The sequence below is a fragment of the Schistocerca gregaria genome, chromosome 5 (genome assembly GCF_023897955.1).
Source record: "Schistocerca gregaria isolate iqSchGreg1 chromosome 5, iqSchGreg1.2, whole genome shotgun sequence".
In the NCBI taxonomy this organism is placed as follows: Eukaryota; Metazoa; Arthropoda; class Insecta; order Orthoptera; family Acrididae; genus Schistocerca; species Schistocerca gregaria.
In genome coordinates, this window is record NC_064924.1 from 51,008,247 (window position 1) to 51,030,727 (window position 22,481).

At 45.3% G+C, this 22,481-nt stretch overlaps 1 protein-coding gene across 1 annotated transcript in view; it reads right to left on the minus strand.

Annotated features, from left to right (window-relative positions):
• Window positions 1–775: 775 nt before the first annotated feature.
• Window positions 776–22,481, minus strand: part of LOC126273219 (uncharacterized) — a 59,272-nt gene continuing 37,566 nt past the window's right edge. The window contains exon 3 of the mRNA XM_049976763.1: window positions 776–965. Within this exon, the coding sequence (XP_049832720.1) occupies window positions 776–965 (190 nt within the window). The remainder of the gene's footprint in view (window positions 966–22,481) is intronic.

Consider the following 22,481-nt stretch of genomic DNA (forward strand, 5'->3'; position numbering starts at 1 on the left):
CGGCGTCCTGATCTTACTCTCTCCTTGATGTTGCCTATATTGCCCGTGGACTACTCAGTTTGTATATTTTGCTTATTTTTTTCATAGTTTCACACAACATCTTCCTGTTTTCTCGATTGATCTGTGTTCAGAATTTCAAAGCCTATCCACTGTGCCAACTGATAACCAAATCTGAGCGGGGTGCGATGGGGAGGTTCCCTTGTGAGGATTCTACAATACTGAGTATTTTTCACAAACCATTGTTTCACATATGCTGCTTTATGACAACAGACAATCGACCATTGTCTCCAAACCGACCCTCTACTGTACGGAGTACACAATGCTATAAAATGTGTTCATATCTTTACGCATTTGGCGTTTTCTTAAAGGCGATCACTTACTAACAAAAAAAAAAAAAAAAAAACCACCCTCTACCCCGATGCCGTCAACGGGACAAAAGTAGAGGAGAACTGTCAGGGCCCAGAACTGAAACGAGGCAGCAACCAGACAGCGCATGCTGGTCTCTGAACGGCGCGATATGCTCCCGTGTCGCTGGACCACGAGCACCAAGATCAAGCGACAAGAGGCGGATATCGGCCGCTCCTGCTTGATCAGCACCCCTCATCAGTAGCAAGACTTCCGTGACACCGCCCCGGGCGTCAACCTCCTGGGTCCAGCCTTTGAGAAGCCGCTCCGGCTCGATTGACTTCTCTGTCATCGACGATTATGCCGCACCCCTGTCATTGCCCTGTCCCAGATGGTTCGCAGTGGTCCACGAACACAGCCCTTTTCGAATTCAGCATTTAAACGCTGGACCGGCCGAGTACGTCACACTCGGGCACGACAGGGCCACACCCGGCGCCTGCCGTGAGTCAGCAGGCAATCCTCGCTGTGAACTCAGACGCCACAGGACCGTCTGCCCAGCCCGGGAATGCAGCACCGCGCCATCCACCCGCCCCTGCTCCACGCCGTCGGCCAGACGCCGCCTGCCGGCACCGCCATCCCCGTGCCACTTCCAGTTCTACGCCGCGACCTTACGCAATAAGCCGTCGGCACACGGACCGTGCATCCGAACGCTGAGCGCTGAGCGTGCCGAGTTTCTGACGTCACAGCGTGGAATAGCACGTCTGGGAGTGTTTCCGAACGTAGAGAGCAATATCTGGCATGTCAGATATTCTGAGCGTGCGTCTCAGAGTTGACCAATGAGATGGCACAACGCCACCTACGTCACACGCACGCCGTTTCCCTTCAGTACAGAGTTGTGAGGCGCCATATTGGCTTTCATTTCAAGCCTATATGTATATATGCTGTTTCTGAGCACCAACAAATTGAGAATCACTGGAAAACCCGTTGTTAGTTGTGTGATTCGTTCCAATAAAATAATGTGAAACATCATATTAGTGGCAAAGGAATTATTGTAACTTGCGTATTATGAGAGTAGGCTATTTGAAGGCAGTGACACACTGAAGATCCACCCAAAACGCATTGTTCTTGGTACAATTTTTTGTAATTAAATTTCAATTAGTAACATAATTATCTACATCAACGTATTTAGCAAGGGGTAACAGATATGGTTACGCACAAGGAGGGGATTGTTGGTTTCGCGTGCAGGCACGGTAGCTCAGCGTGCTTGGTGAGAGGGTACAAAGAAAAAAAAAGGAGTGTTAGCTACCCTCTGCAATAAAAAAAAAGTAAGTGACAGGATCAACAAAGAACCTGAACGGCTGCCATCGGACGTCCACCACGAACAAATTCATCGACCAATATAGATCAAAATGAGAGATATATAAAAAAAGCGTAATGAGTAGCGTTTGAAACCTCAAGGACATGTTGTTGGGGCGGTGGTTCGCGGCCTAACACTTCCAATTTTTTTTCTTAACATTCGTGTTTTTATTATGTTCTGATACTTTATATTATTAGTTTAATGTAAGTATATGCTATGATATTTGATGTTATGTAAATGTAAGTTCGCCTTTTTCTGAGGGGTGACTTTGTTCGATTGGCTTGATCAACAGGACAGTTTGCGCTACTTGTGTAAAGATATTTTGCTCCTTTTTCTTTGACACATCGTAATTCACATGTTGCAAAGATTCTGCTACTGGGCAGGAACAGTGATCAAGTAAGACTGACATTGGGGTTTTACTAAAATGTGGGAATGCTGAAATACCGGTAATGTTTATCTTATGCAGAGAAGTATTCCAAATTTGTACCACGCTGTTTGTAATGGAACTTTTGTAAGCCTGTGTCCTTATTGATTGACCATGGTACTTTCTTTTTCGTGGACGATCGAGGAAATGTGCGTTTTAATAGAGCTGACGTGGGAATTTTAAGCGCGGCCGTTGAGAAAATAGTGTGATTTACGAACTAGAAACACCCCTGAACTGCACCTGGAGTGCGTTGCGATCGCGTATACCACGTTGGGGCTCACGTACCGAATGCTCAAGTCGCACTCGGCACGCTCAACTTTAACGTTCGACAGCACGGGCCGTGTGCCGACGGCCTGCTGGTCTCCCGTGACCGCAGCGCGGACGCATCCTGCCGTCTCAGCTCGCCTCGCATACCGGAGACGCCGGCGCAGCGCTCTGTCTCCCGAGAAGCACGTGCAAAGCCGCCCACCATACGTCAACACCTGCAGCTACGATGGGGGAGGACTATCAGAAGAATGTTTGACCTGAATGAGTAAGTAAAGAACTGATAAAGAGTTGTGCCTCCAGCAGAACCCTCCGCTCCTCCTGTCCATATCTCCCATCTTCGACAGAGAACCTAGCCAGCACGCAGACAGCCTTACCTCAGTCACCCTTACAACAACACCCCCTCCATATTCCACTGTTGACACTACACATGATGGCACGTTGGCTCTGCAGGCATTCGCCGAACCCAGTTCCTTCTCTCGTATTGTCACAGCATATACTACGATTCATCGCTCCATATCATTCGTGTCCAGTGTCATCCACTATCCACTGGCATCACTCCTTACACTTCCTCAAACTTCGGTTATCAACGACTGCAGAAAAGTTTGTTCTCCTTGCCTCCCTACGCACTGTCCTTCTGTTAGTTGGACTGCTTGCAGCACTTTGGAACCCACGAGTGGTTCCTTCCGCTGATTTCATGCGGTTCTTATAACGACCCTCCACAGTGCTCGATGGTCCCTGTCCGCCAGTGTACGAGGTCTGTTTGGTGTTGCTTTAGCAGTGGTTTTTATTTCGCGTTTCCTGTTCACAGTCACATCAGAGACAGGAGACTTGAGAGGGTTTAGAATAGTTGAAACGTCCCTGATGGATATGTTACTAAAGTGACACCCGTTGACCAGTCCACGTTCCAAGTCTCTGTGCACTCCTGGCCGACCCATTCTGCTGTTACTGCTTGTTTACTGACAACACGATACTCCCCATCCCCTTTTATACTGGTGACTTCACCTCTCGTGACATTTAGCGGTCAATTCCACATTACATAGGAGTGTCCGGATACTTCTGAGCAGATTGTGAACCCACAACTTAGATCGCTTGACATAGTTGCAGTAATCATATACGAGGGGGGACCAAAAAACAACCGGAATTCCTTTCTAGAAAGCATGTACTTTATTGTTTTCAAATACAACCCTAATCTCCTTCGAAATACTCTCCATTAGCATCAATACACTTGTCCAAACGTTCATTCCAGTGTTCTAAGCACCTTCTAAATTCGTCCTCTTTCATTCCTGCTAGCACTTTCATGACATTGCGTTTTACGTCTTCCACACCCGCAAAACACTTCCCTCTCAAGTCTCTTTTTATCCTCGGGAATAGGAAGAAGTCCGAGTGTGCTAAATCCGGCGAATAGAGCGCGTGGGTGAATGTAGTCGTCTTCGTTGAAGACAAAAACTGGCGAACGCTGAGAGCCGTGTGCGCGGGAGCGTTGTCGTGATGCAGGAACCGCATGACAGAATCCCACAAAGCCGGACGTTTTTGCGACAAACTTCTGCGAAGCCATTTCATAACCTCCAAATAGAATTGTTAGTTTACTGTCTGGTTGTCAGGGACAAATTCAGAGTGCGCGATCCCTTTGATGTAAATAATAATAATAATAAAAAAACAGATTAACATAGTTTTCACATGAGATTTTACTTGTCGAGCTTTTTTAGGTCGAGGTGAGCCAGGTGACTTCCATTGCGATGACTGTTGTTTACTTTCTGGATCGTACCCATAGCACCATGACTCATCACCTATAATCATTTTGTTGAAATAATGTTGATCATCTTTGAACGCGTCCTTCATTTCGAGACAGGCTTGAACGCAATGATCCCTTCGATCTCCGATAAGAAGATTCGGAACGAATTTTGCTGCCACCCTTTGCATCCACAAATCTATGGTCAAGATGCGCTGAATTGAGCTCTAGGATAACCCGGACAAGTTCTCGAGTTGGTCGATTGTCTTGTGTCGATATTCACTGACGAAATCACGGATTTTCTCGATGTTGTCTTCGCTTCGAGCAGCTGAAGGTCTTCAACCACCAATTCTCCCTTTTTAAACCGAGAAAATCATTCGTACACTTGCGTTTTACTAAGAGCATGGTCTTTCTATGCTGACTTAATCATCGCAGCAGTTTCTGTTGCGTTCTTGCCGAGCAAGAAACAAAACTTCACTGCCGCACGTTGTTCGTAAGAACCAGCAATTTCCTCGTGTCACGTCTGTACTGTACGCACACTCAAAGAACTGCCAAACAACGTCTCACTGAGACGCCACTTGGCAGAATGACTCAGCAGAGCTGCTGCTACAACCCTCTGGGGGGCGCAACCTGCTACTACAAGTACTCGATGTGCAGCATTACGATTCCGGTTACTTTTGGGTCCCCCCTCGTACATATCCAACCACTTTATAAGCTTTATGCCAATTTGACGTTTGCCACATAGCGCCTTAATGGCGCTGCAGCTGTAATGACTGTAAGAGTATGGGTGCAAGAAGCTGCTAACAATTGCTGTACCACCCGTAACGCAGTAGGAACTAAAGAAAGTCATTAAATGTGATGGTAATTATGGACTACCGTCCGCTGTCGAATGGAATGATGACAAAGAAAATTTATGCCGGACCGGGACTCGAACCCAGATTTTCCCGCTTATTGCGAACGTCGTAGACGCATGGTTGACAATGCATGGAAGTTTGTGTCTGGCTTTGAGTTGTCCACGGATAGCCAAATGGTAAGGCGGCCGCTCGAGATAAGTAGGAAATCCGGGTTTGAGTCCCGGTCGGGCACAAATTGTCATTGTCGTCGTTCCATTCTAAAGCTCATGGTTGTCCACATTTGCAATTTCTAACACATTTAATGTATTTCATAACGGCTGATTAACCGCGGTGCCTGTTCCTTTGGACATTCATGCGTGTCCAAAGGGACTTTGAATCGTAATTCAAAACAACACAGGCACTGCAATATTGTAAAACAAAGCACCCCCACCACCTGCCCGCTAGACTTCACGCAACCGACTGCTGCACGCACGTCGTCTGTGCAGACTATTAAGACTATAGCCTTGCATGTATACACTTACACGTGAGCTTCCTGAACAAGCAAACAGGAAGCATCGAAGAGGAGTACTTGCTTGAAGTTAAGCATGCCCCAGCTGATACAGCAGAGCTGATAAGGAAGGCTGCTTTGTGATACCATGGAATACGACGTCAACACGTCCCGTGTGATGTAAGACTTGCGGATGTGACTTCGCACTGTGACATCTCTGCACGTAGCCCTGATGAACGAATGATTTATGTACTGTGAGTCATAGTCTCCTGACAGGCTCGACGCAGCCCATCACGGCTCTCTTGCGCTAATCCCTTCAGCTCAGAACAAGAAACTCAATGTTTTCAATTATTTGTTGGACATATTCATGTTTTGCGTATTTCTCTGCAGTCTTCCCCATCTACAGCTGCGTCTGGAACTATGGGATGTGGTAACTATCGCTTTGGCACATATCCTATCATAATGTCTTCTAGTTAGTGTTTTCAATATAATCCTTTTCTCGATGAATCAGCGGAAAACCTCCTTGTTTCTCACTTCATTTTCAGAATTCCTGTCTAACACCACATATCGAAACATTCCTCTTCTTCATGCTTCAGAAATGTGGGGAAACCGCAAATGAGGAGTCTTCACTACCATACAGTGTTGTGCTTCAGATGTACTTTCTCAGACCAATTTTCACAGTCTGAGGTTTGATACTAACTTTGTTCCTACTATAATTTCTGCTCCTACACAATACTTTCGTCTGTCTTCGGCTCACTCTCATTCCATAATCTGTTCTCAGTGGATTACTCATTCATTCAATATGTCTTGTAATTCTTCTTCACTTTGACAGGAATCACCAACATCCTCAATGAATTTTATCATTACTTTCTTGAACCTGTTTATTTCTGTCATTGCTTCTTCAATTTGCTGTTTGAACAGTAGGTAAGAAAGACTGCAGCCTCGCCTTATGGTGTTTCCTCTTGTACCCCCTTAGGTTCTTGTAGATGTTGTATATTACCCATCTTTATCTACGACTTATACGTAATTTTTCTGAGGATTTCAAACATACTGCTACTGCACTTCTTTATGTAGTCGAATGATTTTTCTAGGCAGACATATCCTATCAAGGAGTCTAAGTTTTCTTGATCCATTCTTCCACTATCAAGTGTGACATTAGAACTTCCTCTCTGGTGCAGTTACCTTTCCGAAAACATAACGTATAGAGCTTTATGATAGTACCACAAGTACAGTAGCGGATAATGGAAACTGAGTGCCCTCTATCAGCGCTCCCACACTGGTGGTGGTTCGTTCTCGTTTTGTTGTTATTTTTATACATCTGCATGTAGACTGGTCGTCAGCTGTGCGTGTAGTAATCTCCAATGGTAGTTCAGTCTGCAATCGTGAGTTGAGAGGGTCGAAGAGATGAACATTTACCAATCCACGTCGCTTACGTGTCAAAATTTATACCGTAGCAGATGATCAACACTAGCCGCACCCACTCGAGGGTTCTTAGAGATGGAAGACAGACAAAGAGACATCCCCCCTCTCATATCCTCAAATCCCGTAGTGGTCGCGCTACTCACAAGGATTGTTGATATTTTTAAAAATACCGAGAATCTGATATATCGATATTTAAAAAATTATTATTATCGGCCCCTAATATGTCGGCAATATATATCGATGTAGAGAAGGAGAATATATGGACACACTGGCCTATAAAAATATTGGCTGCACATAATAAATATGCTGCCGGTTGCAGAGCTGTACATTTAAGTGTTGATTTATTGTTAGATATTCTGTACATCAACATGCCAGCAGCCTGCATATCCCCCTTAGAAAAACAATTGAAACAAAAACAGTTAATTTGAAAATTTGTATGTCAGTAATGGGGGTCTGTGCAGATGTTAACTGTTAAAACCTTATTTTCGTAATCTGTCATTGGCTACATGCCGAAATAAGCCTTTTTTTTTCACGCCGATGTAGGAAAATTGCGCGGTGAAACAAAAGGTTGCAGTTTCCGTTGGCAGCGTCGAGCGCCGATTACATCAGCGTTTTCCCTCACACGTCTCCACTCCCCGTAAAGACCAATCTTGTCATTTAGATTTTTTCATCATTTTCAGCAATTGTTTTTGAAGAATGCCGATGTGAAAAAAAATAACACACTAGTTGCGTTAAAAATAATCTTTTAATGCAACTGGTGTGCTACTTCTTCATATCGGAAATCTAGTTATTCCATTCACACGCACTCCCCCCCACCAACCCCCGCCTCCCCCCACCGTGCAATATGACATCATCTTTTGTGCCACCTCCATACAGTCAATGAGAAACACTGGATGTGGTGAAAGCTTTTACTTTCACACAGTGAAAGTAAAATTATGTTCTGCTACTATTTCAAAAGAACAATTTCAAATATTAACCGAAAAAATAATATACAATAAATACATCGGCACTCGATACTGCGGTTTTGATATCGACATATCGATATATTGGTGAAGATGATATCGCCAATATGGATCTACATTTTCTGGGGAAATATCGATATAGCGATATTTTATCAACAGCCCTACTACTTACTCCTCTGGCCCTCATGTAAGCAGCCAGCTTTACACAGCACAGGTCCGAATTCACCGACGTCAATTAAAGTAAAGCACATCTTAAATTATTACTGTCTCTGTAAGTATTTGTGTGTGTTGCTGAGCAAGAAAACTACACAGTTAAGAAATCCTTATTGTTAACAGGCGTTATTTGATTCAGCTGTTAGCTGCTAGATGCACATTATTGTTAAACAGGCTGTGAACCGCGGACCGCACAAATACTTGATTTTGGTCGCAAGCTGGCCGCCCACTGCTGTTTGAGGGCCACCGCTCTAACTCATCCCAAAGCTGTTCCACTGGGTTCAGGTCTGGCAGGCCAGTCTATTCCACGGACGTTATTGTCAACAAACCAGCACCTGCTTTACGACGGGGTCATGCTGATACAATCATAGTCTCCGATTTGTTCTTCTGTTGTACGCAGTACGCAATCTTGTAAGATGTGTCCATAACCTTCCATTTAGGGTTTTCTTAAACGCGATAAGGCAGTCACACGCTAACGACGAAAAACACCCGCATAGTACAGGGTGATTTTTTCCACCGTGTACAAACTCTAGGAACTGATTGATCAGAGGATACGGAACAGAAAAGGTCTAATGAAGTTATGTCCGGAAATGCATGGTTTCCATGCTAGAGACTATTTATTCAACCACTCTTTGCGACAGACTGCGCCCTAATACGCACAGTACCATGCAGCCACAGCCACAGTGCGTGTTGAAAATGGTTTGCATGTACCTCAAAGCACGTGTGTACCCGCCGTAGCATGTTCTGTCTCACAGGTTCACATCAACCAGGCTGCATTCGAACCGTGTCAAAGACAGCATGAATACGCTGCTTCAGCGTCTCCATATCTTGAATGGGCTCTGCATACGCGATGCTTTTGAAATGGTCTCATAACCAGAAATCGCACGGATTGATATCCGGTGACGGAGCAGTCCACGCAACTGGACCCCCCTCGTCTGATCCATTGACCAGAAAAAATACGATTGAGATGCATCCGTATGGGCTGGATCAGCATCATGTAGCAGCTTCTATTGGTTGTTTCGCGAACAACGGAACCACCGGCTCCCAGTTCTCACGATATGTATGTGTAGCGGATGCTCCCTCGGTATCTGCATAACGACTCGGCCCGCGTTTCCTGATTGGTGCCCATACTGTGACTCAACGACTCTAACGGAAGTTTGCCTTTGTTGAAGCAGGTGCTCAGAGTGATGCTTCTCCGCGCCATGAGCAGACTGACGCCCCCTGAACACGCTGTGAAATACTCACCAAACTTCATATACCGAAATTGTTGAAATCATAAGCCGAATACTTCTTTTAGCTCTTCGAGCGTTTGATGAGTTTCTCCATAGACATTATCTTTTAACATCCCCTAAAGGTAATGATCACAAGGCTTTAGGTCTGGGGAACGAAGAGACCAGTCAACTATTCTACCATCAAAAACATCTCGTAATGCTACCATAGACGTGTTACTGGTGAGTGCTGTTGCTGTGTGCAGCATGAAATAACCCAACACCACTTCGTTAGCTGTTAGTTTTCCGAACAGAGGCTTGTGAGGTACGCCTTCTGTTCAAGCCACATTTAATTTTATAAGGCACGTCTTCTGTTTACTTCCTTATTTTACAATATATCACATAACATTCAACGAGTAAAGCGGTACTGCAGAACGCACACAGTGGGGAGTAACAAGATTTCAGTTCCCACACTGGCTGATGGTGGTGGTGGTGGTGGTGGTGGTTAGTGTTTAACGTCCCGTCGACAACGAGGTCATTAGAGACGGAGCGCAAGCTCGGGTTAGGGAAGGATTGGGAAGGAAATCGGCCGTGCCCTTTCAAAGGAACCATCCCGGCATTTGCCTGAAAAAGATTTAGGGAAATCACGGAAAACCTAAATCAGGATGGCCGGAGACGGAATTGAACCGTCGTCCTCCCTAATGCGAGTCCAGTGTGCTAACCACTGCGCCACCTCGCTCGGTACACTGGCTGAAGGACGCGGTGGATCACATGGCAAGGCCAGTGGACGGTGGTGTGAGGTTCTGTGGCTAGACATGAGAACGTGTGTTAAGTTAGGAGCAAGGTACGTAGGGAAAGCACAGTTATTCTGGCGCGACGGGAGTGTTCTTTCGTAATACACTCCTGGAAATTGAAATAAGAATACCGTGAATTCATTGTCCCAGGAAGGGGAAACTTTATTGACACATTCCTGGGGTCAGATACATCACATGATCACACTGACAGAACCACAGGCCCATAGACACAGGCAATAGAGCATGCACAATGTCGGCACTAGTACAGTGTATATCCACCTTTCGCAGCAATGCAGGCTGCTATTCTCCCATGGAGACGATCGTAGAGATGCTGGATGTAGTCCTGTGGAACGGCTTGCCATGCCATTTCCACCTGGCGCCTCAGTTGGACCAGCGTTCGTGCTGGACGTGCAGACCGCGTGAGACGACGCTTCATCCAGTCCCAAACATGCTCAATGGGGGACAGATCCGGAGATCTTGCTGGCCAGGGTAGTAGACTTACACCTTCTAGAGGACGTTGGGTGGCACGGGATACATGCGGACGTGCATTGTCCTGTTGGAACAGCAAGTTCCCTTGTCGGTCTAGGAATGGTAGAACAATGGGTTCGATGACGGTTTGGATGTACCGTGCACTATTCAGTGTCCCCTCGACGATCACCAGAGGTGTACGGCCAGTGTAGGAGATCGCTCCCCACACCATGATGCCGGGTGTTGGCCTTGTGTGCCTCGGTCGTATGCAGTCCTGATTGTGGCGCTCACCTGCACGGCGCCAAACACGCATACGACCATCATTGGCACCAAGGCAGAAGCGACTCTCATCGCTGAAGACGACACGTCTCCATTCGTCCCTCCATTCACGCCTGTCGCGACACCACTGGAGGCGGGCTGCACGATGTTGGGGCGTGAGCGGAAGACGGCATAACGGTGTGCGGGACCGTAGCCCAGCTTCATGGAGACGGTTGCGAATGGTCCTCGCCGATACCCCAGGAGCAACAGTGTCCCTAATTTCCTGGGAAGTGGCGGTGCGGTCCCCTACGGCACTGCGTAGGATCCTACGGTCTTGGCGTGCATCCGTGCGTCGCTGCGGTCCGGTCCCAGGTCGACGGGCACGTGCACCTTCCGCCGACCACTGGCGGCAACATCGATGTACTGTGGAGACCTCATGCCCCACGTGTTGAGCAATTCGGCGGTACGTCCACCCGGCCTCCCGCATGCCCACTATACGCCCTCGCTCAAAGTCCGTTAACTGCACATACGGTTCACGTCCACGCTGTCGCGGCATGCTACCAGTGTTAAAGACTGTGATGGAGCTCCGTATGCCACGGCAAACTGGCTGACACTGATGGCGGCGGTGCACAAACGCTGCGCAGCTAGCGCCATTCGACGGCCAACACCGCGGTTCCTGGTGTGTCCGCTGTGCCGTGCGTGTGATCATTGCTTGTACAGCCCTCTCGCAGTGTCCGGAGCAAGTATGGTGGGTCTGACACACCGGTGTCAATGTGTTCTTTTTTCCATTTCCAGGAGTGTAAATATTTCCTAATAAAAGTCGCTTTTTTCAATGCGGATTTTAGGAGAAGCCTATAGGTCATAAGTAGTTTCTTACAAGACTACTAAAACACCGAAAATCCATCATCTTAATAAATAAAAGAATACTGTTTCAGTTAACATCAATGTACGAACGGCTGTGAATTACCATGGGTGTAAGCACGAGGTTCAAGCTCGGCGCCAAAGTCGCCATTCGCCGATCTAATTCTGTCGTAAGGCTTTGGTCGTAGGATATTGTTAGTTTTCAGTTAAATTATCATTATTAATTTTATGGCGTTTAGTTTATATCACAGTGGCATTAATTTTAAATCTTATTTCGAATAATATAGCTTCCCAGGAGGTGGAACTACTATTTGCCTAGAACCTGACGTCGGTGATACTGCTTCTGCGAGAAAGATAAACTATGAGAGCTTCTTGGCAAAACCAGTAGAGAGAATCCTACACGACGACTCGCCAAGATCGTCCAAAGAATCGTTGTCTTAATCTCCACAAAAGTCGGATTGAAATGCGCGGCCAATCGTACTATACACCTCTTATACAAATCTCTGCGGACTCACTCGCTAAATTGAGACATTTCTGAAGGTTAATGCAAGTGAGTCGTTCTTGCAGGTTGTATATTGTTTACATACGTGTTAGAAGTTATGCTTTGCTCGAAAATGATCGGTCCAGATATTCGTGTTAAACTAACTGGAATCAAAACTCCTGTTACCAGATCACAAGTAGGCTAATTATATACATCGTGAGAATTTTCAGCACCCCAACATATTTTATTCTGTGAATTCACTTGTCCCTTCCGTATGCAGCCATGCTTCGCCAGAAAAAAATGAGCATTACGGGATGAAACTCTCCGTAATAAACAGTTGCAATACGGACGTCGGTCAACAGTAAGTGAATTGGACAATCAACACACCATCGCTACTCCTATGGTTTCAGTATGGCTTTGGCACAGCCCTGTGAACAGATGTTGCCGACACTCCAGTCTCAAACCCTAAATAGCTATTTTCTCAGACACCTTTGCAAGGCCGCATTTCCAAGGCTGCTCTAACTCATATCGGCTAGTCTCAGCTGAAATAATTCTTTTCGTGGATATTTTTTGTTTGCTATGAGTCTAAGTGGTGAAGCGGGAAGCTGTATTACATGAAATAACGTTCCGTACCACACTATCTGATCAAAAGTATTGGGACACCACTACGCAATTAGCAACTGAACACTAGACGTCCCGAGAGGCAGATCGGTCAGTGTAAAACAAGGCGGGGAGTATTGTGTTGTCATCAAAGCAGTAACAGCAGGCTGGGGCGGTCAGGAGAGGTCAGTGCTGCACACGTGGATAATCACTGGATGCCACCTGACTAACAAATCCAACAGACACAATTGAATTCTTCTTGCATAACTAACAATCCTGGAAGAAAAGATACTGCGAAGACGTGGGTTTGCTACACAAAGTTTCCCAGGAGAACCTCTGTGAAGTTTGGAAGGTAGAAGACGAGGAAGTAAGGCTCTGAGAACGAGGCATAAGTCATGGTTGGGTGGCTCCGATGGTAGAGCACTTGCCCGTAAAAGGTAAAGGTCCCGAGTTCGAGTCTTGGTTTGGCAGGAAGTTTCATATCGGCGCATACTCCGCTGCACAGTGAAAATTTCACTCTGGAAACATCCCCCAGGCTGTGGCAAAGCCATGTCTCTGCAATATCCTTTCTTCCAGGAGTGCTAGATCCGCAAGGGTAGCAGCAGAGCTGCTGTGAAGTTTGGAAGGTAGGAGACGAGGTACTGGCGGAAGTAAGGCTGTGAGGACGGGGCGTGAGTCGTGCTTGGGTAGCTCAGACGGTATAGCACTTTCCCGGGAAAGGCAAAGGTCCCGAGTTTGAAACTTGGTCAGGCTCACAGGTTTAATCTGCCAGGAAGTTTCATGATTGATCATACATTGAACTTCAGATTTTCAATACAAAATCAAAGCGGTGCACGTAATTATGGTTTGGTCAAAGGGCCTGCGAGTAAGGAAGTACGAAGACTGCGTGCAGTGTACCCCTTCGGGAGTTATGTGAAATAAAAAATGCATGACATCAGTCGTACTACAATACATTTAGGGGAGCTTATACCTAATAACAATGAAAAAGCCTAAATTTAACGATATGGCGCTAACTCGAACTTTGAGTTCCAGTTTTGGGGGGTTGATTCACTCTTTATGGCTTTACAAAAAATAGTTAATATTGAGAATTTTCGTATATTATACCTAAGCTTCGAAGAAAAGTCTTTACTTCTCGGAGGTCAAGGGTAGAAGTTAATAGATTGAACCGTTTTTTTTTTTTTTCATACTGCACACAGTTTTGAAAAATCATCTCTCGAGGAAAACCTGTTTAAAGCTCGGGGAAAACTTTTATACGTATTACTAGTTCAATTTGCATAAAAACTATGTTATCATATATATTTGATGTCGCTGAACACATATCGGAAGCTCGATTTTCAAACTTCAAAATGGCCAATCCAATACGGCGTACAGAAAAATAAGTGCAGACCAATTTTCACCAAAATTTGAGCAAAGAAAAGTGCTTTCGTTACTGACGTTTCGTCTGCAACTCTACGACAGTATATCAACTATTCCTCTAACTCGAACTGTTTCAAAAGTGAGACTTCCTGGCAGATTAAAGCTGTGTGCCGGACCGAGACTCGAACTCGGGACCGTTGCCTTTCGCGGGCAAGTGCTCTACCAACTGAGCTACCCAAGCACGGGTAGCTTGGGTAGCTCAGTTGGTAGAGCACTTGCCCGCGAAAGGCAACAGTCCCGAGTTCGAGTCTCGGTCCGCCACACAGTTTTAATCTGCCAGGAAGTTGTAGAGTGAAAATTTCATTCTGTTTCAAAAGATGTTCAAATGTGTGTGAAATCCTATGGGACTTAACTGCTAATGTCATCAGTCCCTAAGCTGATACACTACTGAACCTAAATTATCCTAAGGACAAACACACACACACACACACACACACACATGCCCGAGGGAGGACTCTAACCTCCGGCGGGACCAGCCGCACAGTCCATGACTGTAACGCCCCACACCGCTCGGCTAAACCCGCGCGGCGAACTGTTTCTGGAGAACAGTTGTCTCGTTCCCATTGGCGAGAAAAGGCGATGTGACTGAGCTGGATATGCTGCCTTCGGCAGCCTGCACACGTTGTTCGTCAGCTTTTTTGGGTGAATATGTTTGCATGCATTGTGCAATATAAATCATTTTGTGAACGTGCGTTTTGTACATGAGCCGTGCGTCTGCGGCTGAGAGCATCCCACGGCGGCCGTGACACTGCTTCGAGCACTGGGCTTTAGAGACTCTTGTAGCGCACGGATTAGAAACTCTTTTCGTCCCAACATTCTGGACGCACGTACCTTTAAAAAAAGTGCAATAAAAATCAAATTTTTGATCATTTCCAGTGAGAACCAGGCCTTAAGAAAACATTAGATGCGGAAAGATTTTACAGCATTGTGAACTGCGTCCAATAGAGGATTTGTTCTGAGACGATGACTGCATCCTGAAATGGAGTGGTCTTCCCAGAGGCCCGACCTGAACCCAATAGAATACGTTTGAGATGAGTCAGAACGAGGACTTCGCTCCAGGCCATACTGTACAACTTCACTACTTCACTGGCTTCGGCTCTTATGGAAGAATTGGCTCCTGCACAGACATTCAGAAGCCTCATTGAAATTGTCCTCCGCGGAGTTCAAGTCATCATAAAGCTACTACTGGCCAATAAAATTGCTGCACCACGAAGATGACGTGCTACAGACGCGAAATTAAACCGACAGGAAGAAGGTGCTGCGATATGCAAATGATTAGCTTTTCAGAGCATTCACACAAGGTTGGCGCCGGTGGCGACACCTACAACGTGCTGACATGAGGAAAGTTTCGAACCGATTCCTCATACACAAACAGCAGTTGACCAGCGTTGCCTGGTGGAACGTTGTTGTGATGCCTCGTGTAAGGAGGAGAAATGCGTACCATCACGTTTCCGACTTTGATAAAGGTCGGATTGTAGAACATCGCGATTGCGGTTTATCGTATCGCGACATTGCTGCTCGCGTTGGTCGAGATCCAATGACTTTTAGTAGAATATGGAATCGGTGGGTTCAGGAAGGTAATACGGAACGCCGTGCTGGATCCCAACGGCCTCATATCAGTAGCAGTCGAGATGAAAGGCATGTTATCCGCATGGCTGTAACGGATCGTGCAGCCACGTCTTGATCCCTGAGTCAACAGCTGGGGACGTTTGCAAGACAATAACCATCTGCACGAACAGTTCGACGACGTTTGCAGCAGCATGGACTATCAGCTCGGAGACCATGGCTGCGGTTACCCTTGTCGCTGCATAACAGACAAGAGCGCCTGCGATGGTGTACTCAGCTACGAACTGGGTGAACGAATGGATGAATGCAGGTTCTGTTTACAGCATCATGATGGTCGCATCCGTGTTTGCCGACATCGCGGTGAACGCACATTGGAAGCATGTATTCGTCATCGCCATAATGGCGTATCACCCGGCTTGATGTTAAGGGGTGCCATTGGTTACACGTCTCGGTCACCTATTCTTCGCACTGACGGCACTTTGAACAGTGGACGTTACATTTCAGATGAGTTACGACCCGTGGCTCTACCCTTTATTCGATCCCTGCGAAACCCTATATTTCAGGAGGATAATGCACGACCGCATGTTGCAGGTCCTGTACGGTCCTTCCCGTATACAGAAAATGTTCGACTGCTGCCCTGGCCAGCACATTCTCCAGATCTCTCACCAATTGAAAACGTCTGGTCAATGGTGGCCGAGCAACTGCCTCGTCACAATTCGCCAGTCACTACTCTTGAAGAACTGTGGTATCGTGTTGAAGCTGCATGGGCAGCTGTACCTGTACACGCCATCCAAGGTCTGACTCAATGACCAAGCGTATCAAGGCCGTTATTAAGGCCATAGGTGGTGGTTCTGGCTACTGATTTCTCAGGATCTATGCACCCAAATTGCATGAAAATGTAATCACATGTCAGTTCTAGTATAATATATTTGTCCAATGAATACCAGTTTATCATCTGCATTTCTTCTTGGTGTAGCAATTTTAATGGCCAGTAGTGTAATATTCACTAATCGGTATCTGGATACTTTTAAGCAGATGGTGGAAGGATAGACCTAGACCTACTGCCATCTACACCTAAATCTTCATCTACGTGGATAGTCTGCAAATCATACGTAAGTGCCTGGCAGAGAGTTCATCGAACGACCTAACGATTTCTCTACCACTCCACTCTCGAACAGCTAGAGGAAAAAACAAACACTTAAATCTTTCTGATCCAGCTGAGATTTTCCTTATTTTATTATAATGATCGTTTCTCCCTAGGTAGTTCGGCGCCACCAAAATATTTTCACACACGGAGGATAATGTTGGTGATTGAAATTTCGTGAGAAGATCCCAATGCAACGAGAAACGCCTTTATTTTAATGATGTTCACCCTAAATCCTGTATGATGTCCGTGACACTCTCTCTCCTGTTTTTCGATAACACAAAACGTGGTGCTCTTCGTTGAACTTTCTTCATATACTCCATTAATCCTATCAGGTAAGGATCACACACCGCGTAGCAGTACTCCAAAGGAGGACGGTCAAGTGTAGTGAAGGCAGTCTGGTACATACGTTGCATCTTCTAAGTGTTCTGTTAACAGATCGCAGTCTCAGGTTCGCCTTCCCACAACATTTTCCACGTGTTCTTTTCGGTTTAAGTTCGTAATTGTAGTACCTAGGTATTTAGTTGAATTTACGGCCTTTAGATTTGATTTATTTATCGTGTAACCAAAGTTTAACGGTTTCTTTTTAGCAATCATGTGGATGACCTCTCACTTTTCATTATTTCGGGTCAGTTGTCAATTTTTGCACCATACAGATATCACATCCAAATGGTTTTGTAATTTTTTTTGGATCTTTTGATGACTTTACTAGGCGATGAACAACAGAATCATATGCAAACAACCTAATACAGCTGCTCAGATGGTCTCCTAAATCGTTTGTATTGCTAAGGAACAGCAAAGGGCCTATAACACTAACTAGAGGGACGCCAGAAATCACTTTTGGTGACTTTCCGTCGATTACTACGAACTGCCACCTCTCGGACAGGAAACCACTAATCCAGTCGCATAACTGAACAATACTGCAAGCCGCTTGTGAGGTACAGTGTGAGAAGCCTTCTGGAAATCTAGAAATACGGAATCAATTTGAAATCCCTTGTCAATAGCATTCAACACTACGTGTGAGTAAGCATCTGGTTGTGTTCGACAGGAACGATGTTTTCTAAGTTTATGTTAGTTGTGTGTAAATTTGTTGCACAATTATAGAAAATTTATGGAGACTTTTATGCAGATCAAAGAGCTGGACGTAGGAACAACATGATTTCCGCAAGCTCCGATTGTGTGAAACCTAGTTTTGCGGAACTCAGATTGTTGGCAAGTTTCGTGACTTCCAGGAAGTCTGTGATACAGTTTCGCATTGTCGTCTCGCAAACAAAATTCGTGCTTGCGGAATATCCGAACGGATGTACGACTGGATTGAAAACTTCCTACTACACCGAGGTCAGAACACGGAACAGTATATTCTTAGTGGGCGGCCGACACTGACGGAAATGGAGCGTGTCGTAGCACGAAGCACCAGAATGATATCTCTCAGACTTTGTCGAGATGTTAATCATATAACGATCCAATACTTTCATTCCAGTCGGAAATGATTTCCATTATCAGCATCAGATTCCCAATGGGACTGTCGTACGTAAGCGAACTGCTTCGGAATATCACCTTGAGGAATTTATTAACATGCTTGAAACTCATGCTGTGAGGGTTCATGAATAGTGCTGGTTGGGACTCGTATGAAACCATACGTTTTCCTATCGCGTCCCAAACATAGTGTGTGGGTGAGATGTCAGAAGAGCGGGCTGGGAAGTCCATACATACCTCAACCGTTCAAATCTCAACAAAATGAAAAAATTTATAATTTCAATATTGTTGAAATTGGTAAAAAGTTAACTCTCAGTCGTTTTAAGGAGGTGGTTCCACTTCGGAACTGTTCACAAAATTAAACAATATTATCAGAGTAAGCAACGAATACAAGAAGAAATTGATGAAAAGTAAACAATGAATTGTTTTAAGGAGGTGGTTTCACTTTGCAACCACTGGGACATACAGTATTTGAAAGTAAATTCGCATTTTTCCTAGACAAAATCTAACATCTCAAAACCTCTGTGAACTTATAACATCGAAAGAAAGTTATAGTCCTAAATAACAACCAAAAACGGGCCAAAAATTTAATAAATTTTATATCAAAACCACATACTGCGGCAGTGCCTTCATTTCAACAGTAGTGTAAATTCAAATTTACGTTACAAGAACTTAGAGATACTTGCTTTCTCTGTCTCCTCAGTATGGCCACTGTAGGGAAAAAACCGCAAGTCGCATCTCCTGCAATGAAGCAGCACAATTCCTACCCCGACTATTGCTTTGAACGCTGTAAGTAACTGCGACGGTGCACTTCATCCGTAGAAGTACCTTAGTGTACCACTATATTTATTTATTTATTTAACCTGATATTACCTCGGACCAGGGTTTCACACATACAGTAGTTTTTCTACACCATAGTTCCCTAAGAGATAACAATTTTAAAATGACAAATATTATTAAAATGACCTGAGTGTCTTGAGCAGCACTGTGAGTAAATAATACTAGAATTATCTACTAAAGTTGATATTGGCAGTACCTGTAACACTGCACTCCTCCCACTAACAGTGATAGCAGTAGTAGTAATGATACTGATGATGTTCGGTTTGTGGGGCGCCACTTTCATGACTGATGATGAAATAATGAGGACAACATAAACACCCACTCATCTCAAGGCTGGTGAAAATCCCTGATCCCGCCGGGAATCGAACCCGGAATCCCGTGCTCGGGGAGAGATGTGAGGCACAGTGTTTGTTGACAAGGCAGTACAGAAGACAGAAGACATGGAAATCGTATGATCAAAGAGTCGAACGACACAAACATAACGAACATAAGTATTCATAATCAGTCCAGGCGCCGTGAGCTTTCATGAGAAAGGTCTTGCTGGATAATACCGCTGTAAACAATAATTGTTAGTGTTTCTACAAATTCCTTTTTCAGGTCAAGAAGAGACAGCTTTTTATATTTTTATAGGGCATCGAGAGATGCTGATGCCTTCTTGCGCAATGTAATTACGTGCTCTGTCCAATTTAGATTTTCATCTAGTATAACACCCAGAGTCTTTGCCGAAGGAGAAAGGTCGATATTTGTCCCATTTAGGGTTAAGTATGGTAGGGATTTAGATATTTCGGGTTAATGAGCCTAGAATGACCAACCAGTACCTCTTGAGCTTTGGATGGTTTAAGCTTTAACCCTAAATCCTGCGCCCATTTTCAAAGTGGTTCTCCAGGTTTTGCATTCAGATACAAATGGTGGTCATGTCTCTATCTTGCAACAGCATTGCCGACTTCATGCTAAAGGCGCTTGTACAAAATTTAAAAAGTGGCGATTTCAGACAGAAATCACTGGCACTCAAAGGATTAAGGTGTTTTTTGTGTGAATTCCAATGTGGAGCCATTCAATATGCAGCTGGAATAGGCCATTTGGTACCAGGGTAATGAAGGGTATGACGAGAGGGTTTGCCGTTCTTGCCACATGTTATGGGGGCGGGGGGGGGGGGGGGGGGGCGTGGTTCAACCTCCATTGAACAATTATGGTATCAGTCTTGTTGTCATACCAAAGAGCTGGCAATTCCGTGATCCAGATGTTGGAGAAGTGCGGGTTTCGAGGATCGCTGCTTTTAGTGACGTTTTCACAGGTCGTCTATGGACACTGTGGCGTTGACCTAGCCGCTACAAACAGAAGCGAGGCCCATCGCTGAACACCTCAAGATGTCACTCAACGGCCCAGTTGACTCTGCCCCTACGTGGAGGAAGTCTCTGTTGTCCGTGGTATGATGTCAGCGTTAAACGGCGGATGGCAATTCCGACTGCTGCCGACTGTTCGTGATGGCAAAAAAATGGTTCATATGGCTCTGAGCACTATGGGACTTAACTTCTGAGGTCATCAGTCACCTAGAATTTAGAACTAATTAAACGTAACTAACCTAAAGACAGCACACACATCCATGCCCAAGAGAATTCGAACCTGCGACCGTAGCAGTCGCGCGGTTCCGGACTGAAGCGCCTAGAACCGCTCGTGCACCGCTGCCGGCCTCGTGATAGCACTCTGTTTGTAACCTCTTACCTGATTTCATCTGTTGTCATCCGTCTATTCGTCAAAACCAGCCGAACAATCCTGCTTTATTTCCGTGGTGTAGTCCTTCTGGAAATATCCGTGCCTACTCTTCTCACTACATTCTTGTTCTGGGGCCGTCTACTCAACACTTAGTCTGTAGCCATCACATTCCAGCCAGCTGTCAGTGTGACCTGTCGGTATGATGTTCCCATGTCTCTCAGAAAACAAACGATGACTATAAGCGGCATGTGCACGTCCTCTGGGCACGTTTTGTTGCGATTTCCACCTGCAAAGTCCTACCATCGTTAGACATAGCCAACAGCCATCCCGCATTGATGTTATTTTTCATTTGTAGGAATGGCTTTTTCTGCACTGCATAAATATGCCACAGACTTTGAAATACTGGAGTTTCAGTTTGATAGTGTTTGATCAAAGTGTTGATGGTGGAACACTGTCCATTTCAAGCAGAGGCCAAAGTCATCAGATAACAAAGTGAAACAGTCATCAACCCGAAGGTTGGTTTGAAAAGCAGAGTTCTTTAGCAGACATGGCGGAACTGCAGGCGGTATGCCGCTGCCTTCCTCTAACTCTGAAGTGACTTACTCTGTCAGTTGTAGTGCACTCCGTCTTAAGGCCACGAGTGACCTACCGTGACCATCCGACCGCCGTGTCATCCTCCGAGGAGGATGCGGATAGGAGGGGCGTGGGGTGAGCAAACCGCTCTCACGGTCATAATGACTGTATTCTTGACCGAAGCCGCTACTATTCGGTCGAGTAGCTCCTCAAGTGGCATCACGAGGCTGAGTGCACCCCGAAAAATGGCAACAGGGCATGGCGGCCTGGATGATCACCTATCCCAGCGCCGACCACGCCCGACAGCGCTTATCTTCGGTGATCTCGCGGGAACCGCTGTATCCACTGCGGCAAGGCCGTAACCCATCAGTTGTAGTGGGATCTATAATTTAATGTGTATCCCGAATCACTGTCCAAATTGGTATTTTTCACACCAACAAATCTTCCTCAGGGGACAGAAATGGAAAGTGACAGACAAAAATCGGGGATCGAATCCGAGATGTTCCGATACCTTGTCTGTCACTTTAGCAGCTTTATATATTACAACGAAAGTCGGCAGACGTTACCCTACCAGAGTATATTTTTTTAGCTTTGCGTATATAAAAAAAGATGACCTTTATGTATTGCAGAATCGACAATTCCTTGTAGAAAAGTATAGTAAAACGAAAGATAGTTCATACTGATCAGATTCTACGAGATTATTGGTATAAACTGATGATGAACCATATTATATATTTGTTACTGAAGACTTCATAACGAAAACGACTCCTGTGAAGAATTTACGTTTTTCAGGAGAGCGAAAAAAAACATTCTAAATAGTTGTAAACCGTCTTGGCGTCAATTATGGTTTTTATATGGCTTCTTGCGAATATCAAAATCACATTTACGACACTGTACTAACTTACCTTTCAGTGTGGCTAGTAATATTATAATTTTTTCAATTACAGTCCTCAGTGACATAGGCTGTTTTTGTCAGAGAATGTACATGGGAGTATAAAGGAGTGACTCTTCAGGCGAATTAAT